At 39.0% G+C, this 17047-nt stretch overlaps 1 protein-coding gene across 2 annotated transcripts in view; it reads right to left on the bottom strand.

Annotated features, from left to right (window-relative positions):
* Positions 1-1498: 1498 nt before the first annotated feature.
* Positions 1499-17047, bottom strand: part of MYPN (myopalladin) — a 76059-nt gene continuing 60510 nt past the window's right edge. For both annotated transcript variants that reach the window (XM_039871944.1, XM_039871943.1), the window contains 8 exons: positions 13765-13986; positions 12317-12466; positions 11294-11376; positions 9975-10101; positions 8595-8802; positions 6850-7015; positions 5474-5607; positions 1499-2941 (listed from right to left, as the gene is read on the bottom strand). In XM_039871944.1, coding sequence (XP_039727878.1) covers positions 2772-2941; positions 5474-5607; positions 6850-7015; positions 8595-8802; positions 9975-10101; positions 11294-11376; positions 12317-12466; positions 13765-13986 — 1260 coding nt within the window. In that variant the 3' untranslated portion in view covers positions 1499-2771. The remainder of the gene's footprint in view (positions 2942-5473; positions 5608-6849; positions 7016-8594; positions 8803-9974; positions 10102-11293; positions 11377-12316; positions 12467-13764; positions 13987-17047) is intronic.

Genomic DNA, 17047 nt, shown 5'->3' with positions numbered 1-17047 from the left:
CAGGACTTACGAATTGATTGGACAGAGGAAGCAAAAAATGACTTGAATGTTTCTTGTTGGTTTACTAGGAATGTGATGGTGTCATTAATAGAAATTATTAAACTAGGTTGAAGAATCATTTATGAAAGAAAAAATAATCTGATTTTGGGTATGTTGAGTCTAAATATATCCAGCAGAACTAAAATTTCTTATATAAGTATTCCTCACTATAATTGAATTCTAAGAGAATTGTCAAAACAGGGCACTGATTTGTTCAATACAGTGGTTCTCAAGAAGGGGGATTCTGTCTCCCAGGGAACATACGGCAGTGTCTGGAGACAATTTGTATGGGCACAACCCTGGCAGGGGCTGCTATGCTACTGGCGTCTAGTAGGTAAAGGCCAGGGATGCTGCTAAGCATCCTACGGTGCACAGGACAGTCCCCCGCAACAAAGAATTACCAGCCCCGAATGTCAATAATGCTGAGGTTGAGAAACCGTGCTGTAACATAATCCAATAACTCAAATTTCAGGATTTTTCAGGCTTTTATATTGTAGGTTAGACAGCACCATCTTGTGGCCAGTAATATTTATCCCAGTTTTCTGTTGAACAGTAAAAGGCAACAGATAAAAAATATTCAGAAAACTAAGACATATAGAGATGAAGAATATCCTTTCATGAGAGAACTGTCTAGGATTTATAGAAATAAGTGTAATTGGTGGGAAAGGTGTACAACTGTGAAGGAGCAATCCGGAGTTAGAAAGTTCTCTTTGGTTATAAGAGATTTTATAATAAAAGCCAAAATGGAAACATTTTACAAGATGCATTCTGTATGAAATGCATTCTATGTCATTACAGTCACCCATATTTTTAGTATCGTTCCTAATGTACATGAATAAAGGAAACAAAATCTAATAATTCTGCTGAATAATTGACCGAAACCTTTATTTAAATATGTAACCTATGGCATTTTATTTTATTAAGAAATAAAGATTGAAAATAAGATGATTTTAGAGTCATGAAAAATATAAGATGAAGAGCACTAGAAACTTCTATTTGATAATGAATAGATTTTTTTGCCCCAAGAAGCAGCACTCTACATGCCTTGTATCTTACCTCCTCTTCTAGATTGTAAGCTCCCTGAGGGCGGGGACTGCGTCTTATCCATATCTTTGTATCTCCCATAATCTCCAGCATAGCATCTTATATAGAGTAGACACACAAATGATTTTTTTTGAGTGAATGAATTTATTTTTATACTTGAAATCCTTGCCTCGAAGTGAAGAAAAATTAATTTCAAGCCTTTTTAAGCAATTACTATTTGTTTACTTGAGTAAGAAGCCTGCTAAGTGTGCCTGGCTCAGAGACTATCAGACACTTGGACTCAGGGAATTGGCAATAGACACCTCCAATTCATATCACTGGTGATCCTGGAGCAAATTGCTGTGATGAGCATTCCCAGGGCAATTTTTGGACTGGTGTGTGAACTGTATATTTCTCTATCTAATGTAAGATTCGCTCATCCAACAAATATCTGTCGAATGTCTATTTTGTACTAAGCACTCTTGTAGGTCCTTGGGATATCACAGTGAATGTAAGTCTAAAAATTCTGTGAGTTGAAAGGCATATTTTGAATTGGTGGGTTTGAATAAAGATGCATATTCTCCCTTCGTTCCACTTTCCCAGTCAGCATAGTATTTTCTACGTAGAAAGTGAAATTTGATTAATGATCTCAAAGCAGTTCATGACTATCAAAGACTTCTCCTTCCACAATCACTGCTCTACTGGAGCAAGTGAAGAACAACATTCTCTCATCGCTTCCTGTCCTTGTTTGCAGCTCTTCTTTTCTCACTGCCTCACATGCTTCCAGTCTTTTGGGGAAACAGGAGGAGCGGGAGCATCAGTATTTAATGGACAGATGTTGACTCTTGCATATTTTGCAAGTGGCAATTGAAACTAGTAGTTTTTTAAGTGACCCTTCAGAAAATTTCTTTCTGGTTGGTTTATTAACAACGTTTTAGTTCTAGAGCCTAGGGATATATAAAGTCAGAAAGAAAACTCACCCACCACTGTATCCAAAAGAAAATGGTGCAGGTAGGTGGGTGGGGCCCTGTTTTGGCTACAGAATAAGTGCACTGTGCAATGTTGAGTGTTTCGGTGATTTTTTTTTTTTTTTTTTGATATCTCAAGCACATTTTGGCACCTTACTATGTGGCTCAGTACACCCAGGATAAGCAAATCAAAAGTGCTTCTCCACATGTGTAAGTTGTATGGCATGATCTCCTAATGCTAAGTAGAAGCTGACTTAATGAATTCACCAAAACTAGTGCTATGATTGTAATCAATGAAAGGTGATAGAGACCTCCTCACCTTTTTCCTTTGCATCATTTGGTGCGTTAGCGATACCTAGGGTTACTACTGCCTAGCTCTTCTCAGCCCAAACATACGTCCCCTAATTACTCCTAGTAGGGCCTAAACATCCCTAACACAGCACGGGGCAGGGGAGCATGCTAGTTTTTCCCAAAGCAGTGGATGGCAGCGGCATAGCATCTTTGGTTCATCTGTATTGTCTTCTCACATTTTTGTTGGACTCTTTAGAAGGCACAGTCCTCCATCTCTCCTGCAGCTAAGTCTGCAAGAGTCCTCAGCTGACTTATACAAAGCACTGCTTGCCACAGGTCCAGCAACATGGGAACTTACTCATCTCCAGTTGTTTGGAAACCACTGGTTCTGGCTTGTCCTCCTTCTCCCTCCACCGCCCGCCCCCTTACACAGCAGGCACCCAGATATTCTTAAAGTTCATCACTCTCCACTACACTCCGAGCAGAGCACGAATACAACATTGTGCTTTCCATGGAGGAGAAGGCAGAGAAAATGTCAAGTCCTTTACTGGTCAGAGATCCGTAGCGACTGCCACTGGGCCGGACGGACATGGGCGGAGGGATCTGCTGGTGCCACTGAGCTGGAAAATGGACCAAATAACGTGTTGCAATGAAAGGAATACAGTTTAGGAGGTAAACTGCTGGGGTGCAATCTGTTGCCACTCCAACACTTTCTGTGGGATCTTGGTAAAGCATTAAAATATACCTGGGTCTGAAATACCTCATTTGTAAAAGAGAACAATAAAAATTTCCTTCCCTGTCAGGAATAGGGAAATTGGGCTGGTGATCTCTTAAACTGCTAATTCTAAAACCTATAATTCTAATCCAGTAAGATCTGAGACTATAAGAAGAAAGAGTGGGTGACTAGTGTGATTTATCAAAATTATCTTCTCTCTCTGACCTAGCCTGGGGTCTGCTAGGTAGTGTAGAGAGGGCTGTAGGATCTCAAGGGAGGGCACCTCGGGAGGTGGAAACGCGAAATCTGCAGAAATGAAGCCAAAAGGTGGGTCCGGACTTTGGAAAAGTACCTACCCCATGCCCTTATCACCCTAATCAGCCATTACCTACCCACCACCTTAAATCAGGTTCTAATGAGTTATAACGAAAGCTGAAAAATAACTTAAGTGCAATCAACCATGGTTCAGAGACAAAAGAAAATGTATTAGCATTTCCACGTTCGCTAAGCATCGTTCAAAGGTGACTCTGTTTTTAGCAGACAAAATCCTTAGGCTTGAACCATGGCCTGGATGAAAAATATCCATCCAAACTGCTCAGTCCTTGCTGTCGTTTCCAATTCAGAAACTGCCAAGCAGTCTCCTGATTAGGTTTCTAGAGACCGTGAGGTGGAGAAGAGAGAGCACCAGGTGGGGAACACTGATGCTCTCTGGGTCCTGGAAAGCTATGGACCCTTTAGCATTCTTTTGTTGATTTCATTATTTTGAATCAGATTTTCAGAGTGTAAGTACTTCTGCGTGAATTGTAAAATCAAATTTCGGAAGCTACAGAACTGAGGACAAAACTTACAGCGATTCCACTAAAGAGCAGGCACTCAGAAGGCTGAAGTGAATAGCTAGCCAAGCCTCTTCCCCAGCCCTCCTTTCACCTCTTAGCTTTTCCCTGCTTCGATACCTTAACCAGACTACTATAATTGCTATTATTAGAAGCCCTCCTTTTGATGAGAGAGGGGAGCCTACTGTCCCCATTCCTCAGACAGGCAGGAAGTGGTGGGTGTAGGGGATGATTTTAGCCCAAGTCCTTCTTCCCGTCCCCTGCTCCCAGTTACAAATGATGAAATAGCGCCCCCTATTGGTGCTGTGGAATCAGGACAGGAGCCAGGAAGAGGTGAGCCAGGACAAACTGAACTGGGAACTCGGCCACTGAAGGACAGGATTGGGACAAGAGTCATCAGTTCCAGGTTTATTGGTACTGAGTTTGAGATCTATTTCCTCCTGACATGGTGAAACCGGTGATATCGTTAAGGGACTTAGCCTAGATTAAGAAATGTATTACTGGCCTCTCTTTCCATGGATACTCCCAAGGGAAAGTACATTAGAGTCAGCTTCCTTTAGCGCTGTTTCTTTTCAAGTCTAAGAATAAGGGATAATAACCAGAAAGCTGTACATTTCCTCCAAATATTAGACCTAGGGAGAAGGGCAGGCAATGCCCCTCTTGTATGGTACTAAAAGAGGGGGAGATACCTGGGGTGTACCTATGAATAGCAGGGACCTCAGGTTCTAGACAGTCACTCTTATTTGTTATTCTGGTTAATCATGTTAAACTAGTAATAAATAAGAAACTTTTTTAAGCTGACCAATTTTTTTTTTAAGGGAGAAAAAAATCACTCTTTCGGATTAAGAAATATGTCTTCAGAAATACCAGGTAATGTCAAAATTATAGAGGATAGGAATACATAAACACACTAATAAAGATTAATTTGTTAAATCCTTTTGAAAATTAGAAACATGGCTCAAAAGAATAATATAAAACCTGGGATTTGCATCCTGGTTGTAGTCACTTAACCTCTCTGAGTCTCGGTTTCTTCAGCATTTAAATGAGGGTAACAACAAATACAAAAATCTTATGGAGTTGGGAAAACCTAAGGATAATGTTTTGTAAGTAAAAAAATCACTATAGAAATGTCATTTGATATTATTATTATTAGGATAGATCTCTATTATTAATCTGATTGTAGCATTGGAGCAATAAATATTTGTGGAATGAATTAACACATGAAAGGGGTCTGGAAAATTCTGCTGGGAGCAGGTATGGGGCTGAGGGAAATGACATCTCTAGTGGAAATGGAGTTTCAGTGGGTGGCCCATGGCATCAATGAGAGGGCATGAAGATGCTGGATGGTCAGAAGTACAAGCATATGTAAACTCTGAAGTAGCTGTAATTCCTGGTATTAAAGGCCCTCTTTTGGAAGAAGTTTAAGGTCTTAATAAAATGTAAAAGTATACAAAAGCCCTGAGGTAACTAGGATGAAATGACTTTAAACACTAAAATGTAATCCAACCAATTCATTTACGGAAACATACTACATTTATCCTTTCAAAAAAGATTTTTAAGCTGCCCATCAAAAACAGACATTCAACTGATGCCATCACACTTACCGTATATATCCAACCTAGCAGTGCATGACACAATGCCGGCTTCGTTCTTGGCTGATAATGTGTACCACCCAGCATCTGATTTCTTGGCTGGCTGAATGAGGAGGCAGACATACCCTGTCGTGTCCTGGTGCATACTGGAGAAAAGAAAGAATATAGCCATATTATAGCTGGGGCCAGAAAAAGCCTTGTTGAGTTTAGGGCTTGGGGAAAGTCTTAGGATAAATCCAGCAGTGCATTGCTTACCCTCTCCTCCCTGTCCTTAGGGAGAAGAAGCGGGGACTCAGCTTAGAGCAACCATCAAAGGCAAGCTTGAAGGTGGAAAGAAGTTGCAGAATAGCAATTAATCTAGTGAGGCTGTGATGAGGGTCAACAGCCAAGGCTGAGACCTGTTCTAGCTCTCTGCACTGCTCCAACTCTAGGGGACCCTCTAGGGGTGTCCCCATGGTCACAACCAAAGTCCAGAAAAATCTCTTTTCCAAACTAGTTTGGAAATATCAACAAGAACTTTGTTAGGAAGCTACGTAGAAAGTAGACCAAAATGGGAGCCCAGGGATAGATGAACTGTTAGTGTGGAGTGGGTATTTCTCAATGTAACCAACTGGGCATGTGCAGCATTTAGCTAAATGCAGTTCAGGGCCAAATCATCATGCTTTTCCTTCTGTTTCCTCAACACCAGTGGTTCTCTGTCTTGGCTTCAAATAGCAATCCCGGATATTTCAGGCTGGGTTTAACATGTTACATTAATTTAGACTGAAGTGTTAACTCAAATATTCTCTGTTCTTGCTTAAGTTTTACCAGAGAAAAATCTTGACCTATATATACATAGACTTCTTAGATGCCCAAATTCTGTCAACTACAACATCCTCAGAGACAAATTCTGTGAAGAAAAAATTCTTAGTAGGAATTTTTGTACACCAGCTGCCTTTGTTCGATTGCCCCTTGTGATATAAAACCAAATGGCAAAGAAATAAGGTTGGTTAGGGGAAATCAAGCAAGGCGCCCACTTTAAGAAACTGGATCCTTAAAGTTACTTTAAAAACAACCATGTCGTGATAGATGGAGAAGGCATATAACTACTATAATGTTTTGTTTTGCTTTATTTTATTTTAGCTTCTTACTGTCAAAGAGGTTTTTCTGGGTACTAATATGACTGAGGACACATGACGAAAGATATGCAGGACGTATCTGTGGGACATCTATACAATGAACTATGCTTCAGCAACAAAAAGGAATAAATTCTTGATACAATAACATGGACAATCGTCAAATGCATCATGCTCAGTGAAAGAAACCAGATTCAAAGGGCCACAGACTTATTTGGGTCACTCAAGCTCTGTTGAGCTTGGAAGTCCCTTTGAACATGGGTGGCGCTGTACCTGATCCTCTCTCTGGTGAAAGGAATGGTCTCATTGTCCTTCTTCCAGTAGAACACGGGCGGCGGCATGCCTATCACCCGGCATTCCAGCCTCACCGGGTGGCCTTCGGGAACTCCACTGTTCTGCAGTTTCTCCAGGATAACAGGTGCTTTCTTCACCTCTTTAGCTGAAATAGAGAAGGGCCATTCTTGCTTAAATAGTAAGTGATTTGGGGGTCATGCCTCAAACTCATTACAGTTCTAGAATTTAGCAGAGTGAGAACCTTCCCACTTTACCTCCTCTTCAGAACACTTCTCATGCCTCTAAGTGAAGATCACTGTCTTGATAAAAGCTCCAGAAATGATTAAAAAAGAAATGAGGAAATTGTCTCTGCACGTCCTATGAGAGACAACACTCAAGGATCTAGGTTCCACACAGGAGATGCGAATGGTACGTGTGGAATTTAAGGTGTTTATTTTATTGCTCAGTAGTGAATTTTGAGAAACAATATATTTTATGTACTGAATATATCCTTTTTCTTTTTAACAGGAGTTTATTTTATATACGATATATTAATTTTCCTCAACTTTTTATTTTGAAGAAATTTATAGCTACAGAAAAGTTGAAAGTATCCTGTATTTTTAAAAAACACAAGTTATGCTTCCTAAGGAGGTTTTTTTTTGGGGGGGGCAGAACCAATTAAGGCAAAGATATCTCATATTTCAAGGTTCCAGAGTCAATATTTTAGCACAATAGTGGGGAAAAAAGCAAAAGCTAAATCATTGCAAAATGAGCTTGTTCTACTCTATTGGTAAGAAGAAATTATAAGTGAGACAAAGAAAAACATATAATGGGGAAAACATCCACTAGCCTGGAGAGAGGATTAGCATGCTGAAGCTATCCTGATTTCCTTTAGGGGCCACGCATGGAAGAAAACCCAGCACTAGAGTTTGTATATTCTGAAATCTAATTTTGGTGGGACTACTGCTTTGAAGAGCTGGTACCACTCAGGTTGACAATGACTTGTCCTTATTTGTAGGCATTACAATGTTGTGTCCACATTATCTTATAAGGTAAAGTTTCATTCGTTTAGTTATCTACTCAGCATTTGTCGAGCACCTCCCATGTTCCAGGCAGAATCAGGCACCAGAGATACGCAGGAGAACAAGTCAGAATCCTTGACCTTAGAAGCTCATAGTCTCTTCAGGGAGGCAAAGGAATAAACAATTACATAGAAGGTAGGAAGTTTTGTTAAGAGTCTCTCCTTCTCTAAGTGCTACAGTAACAGAGGACAATATGCCTGGTGGATCCACTGTTCCTTGATGGTGACATTTGCATTAAGCCTTAGAGAATAAGTAAGAGGTTGCTAGGCAGAGAAGGGCATTCCAGATAGAGGGACCACTGATGCAAAAGCATGGAAGCTTGGAGGGTGGAGTAGGGAAGAGCCTCATATATGTTAGGAGTAATGAACTATATAGGGCAAGTGACTTGAATTTAGTGATAATTAATTAATTAATTGACTGATTAACTATTACAATGGCTCTCATTTATTGCATGCATAATATGCACAAGGTACCCTATTATGTTTTTAGCTTACTGATATGTCTTTGAAAGCAATGTACAAAATATGGCCCTTATTAGAGTGAAGTAGAAACTGAGATTATGCTTGATAGGCAAAGGACTAAGGAATTCTATCAGGTACACTGCATATTTGGGCAATAACTTTGGAGGTAGTTATATTTAGGAGTCCCAGTAGCAAACCTTACCTACTACAGTGAGTTCCAGACTAAAGGAATTCTGTCCGGTTTTGTTGGTAGCAATGCACGTATAGGTGCCCGCGTCATGTTGAGTGAGCGGGTCAATGAGCAGAGAGTGGACTCCAGTCTCCCTGACCAGCATCTTGTGGGAGGCGTCTGGTAGCACAGGTTGGCCATTGAGCAGCCACGTCAGCTCTGGGGGTGGTAAGCCACTCACCTAATAAAAAACAGGACAGCTGAGGCAAATGACAGACTGATGACAGGCAGATTTATTTGGTGGCTGAATTCTTCATCCTTGTCTGGCACCAAATGGACAATGAGAGAAAACATGAGGTGGTGAAAGGGGAATCAGGACAAGAGGGATCTAGAGGAATGGCCACGTGAAATTAAGCTGTATAGTATTTTGACCCCAATTAAGGTCATGATTATACTCTAGATTAGAATAAATAAGAATTAAAAACCTGCAGTATCAGTTTCAGAGATGACATATTGCTTACATACCTAATAAGCATGAAGTAGCCAGGAAAAGGGCAAATGTTAAATCAGTATTCTCAGACCTTGCTGCATATTATAATCATGTGGGGCGCATTTGAAAATCCTAATGCCCATTTCCAATATTAAATCAGAATCTCTGAGGATGGGACCCAGGCATGGGTATCTTTTAGAATTTAGGGTGGAAGAAGTAATAATCAATCCTAGATATTATTTAGGCGGCTGTTGGGAGAGCAAGTATCACCAAGAGAAGTGGACTCTATGAATGCTTAACCTCAAGCCTTTATTAATTTGCATCTAAATTTTCCATAGCACTCTGCATCTTTGTCTGGAGCTGAAGGGGTGACTTAAGTTTCTCATCATGCTGAGAGATAACTACGCCACTCAACTGGACCAGTTTCTGATTGAGGAATTAAAAATATGGAAAGCTATGTTGATTAGTATGAGAAACTAGCACCTGTTGTCATAAACTGCCTTATAGCCATCTTTTCATGACTGTAATTTTTTCAAAGGCTATACCTCAAAGCAATTCACTCCAAGGATATAAAAATCACACTTTTGGTTTTATAGTAATAAAGAATTTCCAGGTATCATATGGAAAATGGCTGAATCATATCACCTCTTCAGTTGTCTTTTACCAACACAGAGTTAACTCATACAATACCAATATAATTTTCATTAACATGTAAAGACTTAAAAATTTTATGAAATACTTTTCTCTGGTATTAAACGCTCCAAAAGAGCCTTGTATAAAAAAAGTGATCTCTTTCCTTTCCCCAGTACCCATTTCCTTGAAAAAGATAAATATCACAAAAAGAATACAAACAAACATAAGTGTAAACAAACAATCACAAAATGTGAACAGCTTTGGAACCAAGGATGGATGCTAGAGGCTACCTTACAGTCCAGCCGACAGAGGCGCCCCTCGTGAGCTACCATATCTCCAGGAGCCTGCAGGAAATGTGGTCGGAAAAAGCGCTCCTGTAGGGGCTCCTTGTCTCTTTCTTGCACTCGAGACCTTCCTCTATAACAACAAATATGTTCGTGTATTAAATATAGAAACCAGTTTACAAATTTATGACAGTAGGTATTTAGGCATGGCCATAGGGCCTGGAGAACAGACTTTTTTTTTTTTTTTCAGGAGGTGAGAGAAGGGAAAGGGAATTGATGGACCACAAGCAAATAATAAATAATGGTATGGAACTGATATAACAAACAAAGTGCTAAGTATCTGATACACTGTAGGATTATCTCGTGAGATCTGTAATCAAATAAATAGGCTTTAGCTTCTTTCTCTCTGAAGTCATTCTGGGTTAAGTGGCTCAGCTTCTCTTGCCTTGGTTTTGACCAGTTGTTCAATAGTTTCGAAATAAACAAATAAATCAGTATTTAAGCTGATCCTCAAATGAGAGCCAAAAGAGAAGTCTTGTTTATTACCCAGAACAAGGCAGCTGCAATCCCTGTGTCTCTGAGTAATAAAACTTAACCTGGCTATAAATTATGGTAGACCGTTAAAGATTATCATGAATTTAAACTGGTTAACACTGACCAACAGTAACAGCTGTTTTTGAAAATAAAATTAAGAAGTATAGTTGCAACGGTGGTGAAATACTGTATCTGAAACATGGGTCACTATTTTTGTTCCTTTGGTAAGTCAAATTTAATTCATCCATGTCAGCAACTATGGAATGCTTTGCTAAGACTTTATGGCACCATAAGACTCAAGGCAAAGCCAGTCTCTTTCTTCTTAGTGGTTAGAAAATCAGAGAGAAAGAAAGCCAAGTGCTGTACTGGAGACAATTGTTAGAGACAATAACAACAGAAATATTCAGCTTATATCCATATAGTTATTCACTTAGGTTTCTGTTTTATTAAAGATAGTGACATAATTAAAGAGTCTGATTTATATATTATGTACACTGATGCTACTGATGTTACAAATTTTGAACCTTTAAAAGGGTGCCATGGGCCAGTACTTCTCAAATCTAATGTGTTTGTGAATCACCTGGGGATCTTATTAAAATGTGATTCTGATTCAGTAGGTCTGGTGTGGGGCTTGGGATTCTGCATTTGTAACGAGCTCCCGGGTGATGCTGATGCTACAGGTGGAGGACTACACTTTAAGTAACAATTTGCAGATCCAATACTTTGGCACTCATTGTGGTGGGTGGGTGCTTGGGAGGGGCTAGAGAAGGGAGATTTTGTATTATCTTTACCTGTGAGACTGACCAGCAGATGTTAGTCGATTGCGAATAGGCAAACTTTGTACCATTAAGTGGCCAGAACAGCTGATTCTCCCCTAAGACACAGAAAATGAACAAGATTAAAATAAGAAGAATTATGCATTTTTTTCGGTTTATATAAATTTTCCTGGACTAGAAAATTACGAACCTTTAGCTAATTATTACAAGGTTTGTTTTGTTTTGTTTTGTTTTGTTTGTTTTGTTTTTGCGGGCTGGGGAGGGAATCTTTAAATTACTATTACTAATCCAGAGGGAAGGATTTTTAAGAATATTGTGATGACTTTCATGTTTAAGCTGAGAAATGAACAGAGAACAAATGTAAAAAATTGAATTCTTGTGCACTAACACTGTCTGTGGCCACATTGAGTGAGAGATCATGGCCAAGTGTTTTTAGCCTTTCTTCAGTAGAGATTATCTTCAAAACTAACATTTTAATAGGAAGAGTGGGTGAGAGTAGAAATTATAGTTCTGTATGTCCTATTCTAATATTAGTTGAAGATATTTATTCAGCTGTATGCTTTAGGAGAAGTTTAAGTCTTGATCTCATTCAGAAAAGGAAAGTGAAAGATTATGGCTTTCCAACTTTTACGGGAGTCAGGGGAGGAGATTATGAGTTTTGAGGGATATTCGCAAAGCCTTTGTGAAGAAATTTGCTTATTTTCTAAAGAAAAAAACAACAAATCATTCTTTGATAGAATGATTTATTGACTCTTTAAGAGAGTCAATTGGTTGATAAATGCAAGATTTAGCCTAATAGGTCTGGAAGGTATATATAGTGAATAGATACTACTAATGTCCTTTGACAAAGGCTGAAGGGTTAAGTGACCCATCAGTGGCTAACTGGTCTTTTAAATTGTGTTATACATTATCACAATGTTTCTCATTCATTTTCCTCAGCAATCCTTAGTAACTCCCACTTCTCAAGGTCTCATTCACAGTGACGTCAACTGCTCCTTCCTCAGAGTGCTGCATAACTCTGAACCCCTGTGTCTCCACCTGGGGGTTGGCTGCCATGATGGTGTAGTTGCCGTCATCATCACTAGTGGTGGATTCGATGTGCAGAGAACATGTCCCATCTCCTTCTCGCCTCATTTTGCAGTGCTCATTTCTCTTTGAAATCTGCTTCCCATCTTTGAACCAGTAAACCTGAAATGAAAGATAATCAAGGAGAATATACATTATTTTGTACATCTTTAGAGGATAACGAAGTAAGAAGTAGGGTGAGGCAAGGGCTGATTGCCATCTCCATAAGTGACTCATCTCTTATAGAGCACTTGGAAAAAGTTATAAAACATATTATAAACAGTATAATATGCTTCTCCATTTGTATTTATACAACACTTAAGTCAAAAATTCTATATATATTGTTGAATTGTACACCTGAAACTTACTGGATTTTGTTAACCTATATCACCATAAAAAAAATCTATAGGATTGAGAGAAAGCTTGTGAATATTTTAATTTTACTTTATAATTACTTAAAAAGTCACCCTAAGAACCAGATGTGTCTTCAGTGGCAAAATAATGAAAACCAGGAGCGTGAACCTTTTCCATTATCCTATTCCCATTATCCTATCTATCCTATTGTAAACTCAAGTCTTCTGCAATTGCAGATTTCAGGGCCTAGAATAGCGAACCTCACTTGAAAGGATAGTATGGTTTCTTATACCAAGTGGAATGAGGCCAGGATTCACTTACTGAATTCCTCATCTGGCTAAAATTTAAATATATATATATTTTCATGTTAAGTTCTGCAAGTTTCAAGGAGATCTCGGGGTAGGGGAGCTGAAGCGGCGAGGGGGAGGGGGTGGTTGTATAAAATACTGGTTGCAGCTGCCCTCCCCTATGTCTCCTGGTTACCTAACTATACGTGATAGTGCCGTGCTAATGTCTGTGAAAGAGAAGCAGAGAGATCCCCTGCTGCAGCCACACCGGTGTAAATCCTTCTCTCAGCTGCCTGCCAAAAAATCTGGTGACTCATAAGATTTTTCTGCAGCCGGTGATAGTGATATGACATTTTCAGCATTTACCAACCCAATAGTAATGATACAAATATAGCTCGCTTTGTACAAAAACAGGCACACTGTGGCTATTCAATAGATGTTAAATAAAAAGAAAAATATCGATTTGGCAAGTTTGATGGCTGAGAGAATCAACAGCTCAAAACAGAGGATCATGACTAAGAAGTTTATTTTAAAATTTTAATAAAATTCTAACTTAGCCGTGAGTCTGATTCGGGTGGGGTTGGGGGGGGGTGCTGACTATTTAACAATACTATCCTGAATGTCTGTTTTCAGTCAAATTATCTGGGCTTTGTTAATTTTCTGGTATTGGTTTTTCTTCCCTCTGTGAATACTTCACTAGAGTCTGATAAGACTTCCTTGAAGGTATTGACTACAGTTCTGTGCTGTTGGTTGGCCAACTGGCTTGTCATTTTCTCCTACCTTTGGAACAGGTATTCCAACAATTTTGCAGGTGAATGTGACTGGAGAGCCTTCTGTGACCCGGAAGTGCTTGAGTCTTTTGTCAAAGATGGGAGCAATACACTTGCCCGTGGGAATCTCGTCATGTTGGATTTCATCGTCTGATTCATCCACGGGGGTACGTTCCAAGCGAAACTCTATTTCATTCATCAGTCTCTGCTCAAAGCTTGAAATTTTGTACTCCTGTCAAAATGGCAAACACATTTCAATTTCAGTTTCTATGAGTGAGGAAGATGTCTATCAGTATAATTTGAAGATGCAACTTTTTAAGCTTCAGCTGTTAGATTGATATCATGGAACCCCAATAAACCAGGCATGTTTCATTTCCAGTTCCTCACCATGGAGCACTAAAGGAGATTTCAGTGTCTCTACTATAATCCCAAACTGCCTTAGTGAATCCTGATTCCTCACCTTGAGCATGGAGCCCCAGTAGAATCCTGTAGGGAATGGAATGAAGATGGCATGTAATTTCCACAACTACTATTAATACCCATTTCAATATGTAGACCTGCCTATGTGGTATTTTGGCAAAGTTATTCTGAACTGCATGCTGAGGCATGCCTGAATCACCAATTTCCGGTCTCTGCTGGACTTTCCCAATTGCATACATGAGGAAAACCTGTCTCAAATAAATCTTCCTCGACTCCAAATCCACCTTCACTGCCTCTCTCTGCTCCCAGATTGGGAGGTGATTAAAACAGAACACTCAAAGTGAGTTATTTAAAAAATACTATTTGTAACTATGCACTGAACCTACAGTTCTAAACAGATTTTTACTGGAAGTTTCTATTGAGGCACCCAAGATGGGCTAGATATCAGAATACCAGTGAGCTGGGAGACAAACTATTCTCCAAGAATTTCAAAGCAGATGTTTGAGGATAGGTTAGATGATTTCAAGCCTTCGTCCTCATCAGAAATACAAAAGAGTCAAGAGGGAGAAGAGCCAATAAGAGGACTTTAGAGAGAGTTATTAATGTCTGTGAGTCTCCTACATGCTCCTCTAGCTCCAGGGTACCTTTCACCTCGAGTCTAGCAAGGAAGATTAAAAAGGCCCATTGGAGAGCTTGCTGTGTTCCTACAGTGTTCTGGTATCTGACTCCTGCCTAGGAAATGTAAACTGAGGAGTGAGGTGGCTTTTTGAATATGCACTCCTGCATTGTGTCAAGGCAGAGGACCTGTGATGGTTCTCACCAAGCACACGTGGGCCACATATGACACAAAATCAGTGTGGGGGGGTCAGCTTTCATCTCTTCATAGTTGGAAAAGAGAGTCAGGAATAGCAGTTAGTAATGGGGGGGAGGAAGAGAAAGCAAAAAAGAGAGAAGCTGGCCACACTTCCTTTCCTGTCTTTTTAGGTTCCTGGGGTGGGGGTGGTGTTTGTGTGGGGTTTTTTTTTGAACAAGGATTGGAGTGTTGATTACTACAAGGACTGGAAATTTTTATATTTTGCAACGAAGTAACCATAGAATCTTATATGAACTAAAAGTGGTCAAAATGGTTTTGAGATTGCCTCACATTTGAGACTTCCAGGAGCAGGAGAAGAATGAACTCCATTAGATAAATTTAAAAGAATAAAGGGAGAAAAAAATTTCTTTTTAGAAATATCTGTTCAATATATTAGTTATATGATATAATGTATACATTGCAGATGAGCAAAAAGTAAGAATATCGTAGGTTGAGGAGTTTCCATGAAAGATTTCATGAAATATTTGGAAAGTCAAAACTCAGGAACAAGGAAATCATGCGACTGTGTGGCAGGGGTATGTGGCTTGTTACTAAAGCACTGACTTTTTACATTTGAGATGTTAATAAAGATTCACACCACCCCAAAGCAGGACCTGACAGTTTTTTTTTGTAGTGTTTTGCAACTAAGAGTTGATTATCCCAAAAGTAACTACCCCCATTACACATAAATCAAGGTTGTCATTCCAAGTTATGATTGATGGGACTGAGATTTTATAAGGAAATTTGCAAACACAAATAATATGTTTAAGTTAAATTTAAAGGTGTTTTCTGCACTATTCTGCACAAAGGTTGCACTACTGATCCACTGGTGGTGGATGGGCACTTTGACTTTCCAGGACTGGATTCATGTTCCATTCTCTATTTTTCCTTGCCTTGACCTCATTTGTGAGTAAAATAAGGAGTTTCTGTATAAGCTGCTTGTAGGTGATGCCTGTGCTCAAAGGAGAGAATATTTTTCTGTATAAATCTGGCATGTGTGGCAATCAAATCAATAATATATGACCCATTTTTTCCAGGCTTATGTTAAAGAACTTAAGTAAAAATAAATTTCATAGAATTCCAGTTGCTCTATGAAGAATGAAAAGCTAAAAAAAAATCAATAATAATTTCAGAAAAATGTGCTACTTGAAAATCTAACCTTTTAAAAAGATATTCCTCTTAAGGCTGATAATCTGACAACTTGAAACTTTTGATTTTTGGAACATAGCTGCAGAAATTTTCTTCAAGTTGACAGAGTGAAGGAGAGTGCTTTCCTTATAGTGTAATGACACGTCTCAATCAGATATGGTACTGCCAAGGTTCTGCATTTCCAATACATGGACCATAATCCAACACTCACTACCCTGAACTAACCACTGGCTTCTTCTACTTTGGGTTCTGAGTCTGGGCTTGAGGGACAAATAATCAAATAAGATCAAACTAGCTGGAGGAGCCTGTTCAAAAAGTTCCCAACCAACTCTGGGTACAATGTATAAAGAAAATCTTATGCATTAGAAAAAGTATTCTTTTGTGTTCCAGGGAGAGCCACAGTACAGATAATGGATAAAAGATTCCTAGATAAACTTGGAAGTTAACATACATAGCAGATGTCTTCTTGTACTATTTACCTAATAATTACATGCTCTCTTCAATGGGGATAATCAGGCTTCATCGCCTACTTCCTGTCTCTGCTGCTAAACTCTTAGTAAGCATCTATTACATGCTAAATATTATGATAAACACTGGAGATACAACATTCTATAAAACATAGACTCTACTTTCAAGGAGGTTGCATAAAAATAGTTTAAATCCATTTTTTCCCTTAAGAATAAATAATTACTAAAAGATGCACAGATTTAGTTCATATTTAAATGTTCAGTTAACACCAGTTTTGCTTAATTTCAGTTTTTTTTTTGCTGTGTGTAACTTCCTTTTTTAAAAAAGTTTTCATCTTTTTAATCAGTTGATTACAGTAGATTGCTACCATAGTGAATAATATCCACAATTAGGTATAATCAGA

Source organism: Pteropus medius, unplaced genomic scaffold, assembly GCF_902729225.1.
Source record: "Pteropus medius unplaced genomic scaffold, Ma_sr-lr_union100, whole genome shotgun sequence".
In the NCBI taxonomy this organism is placed as follows: domain Eukaryota; kingdom Metazoa; phylum Chordata; class Mammalia; order Chiroptera; family Pteropodidae; genus Pteropus; species Pteropus medius.
The sequence above is the reverse complement of the archived record's forward strand: the minus strand, read 5'-3'. Positions and strand labels throughout refer to the sequence as shown.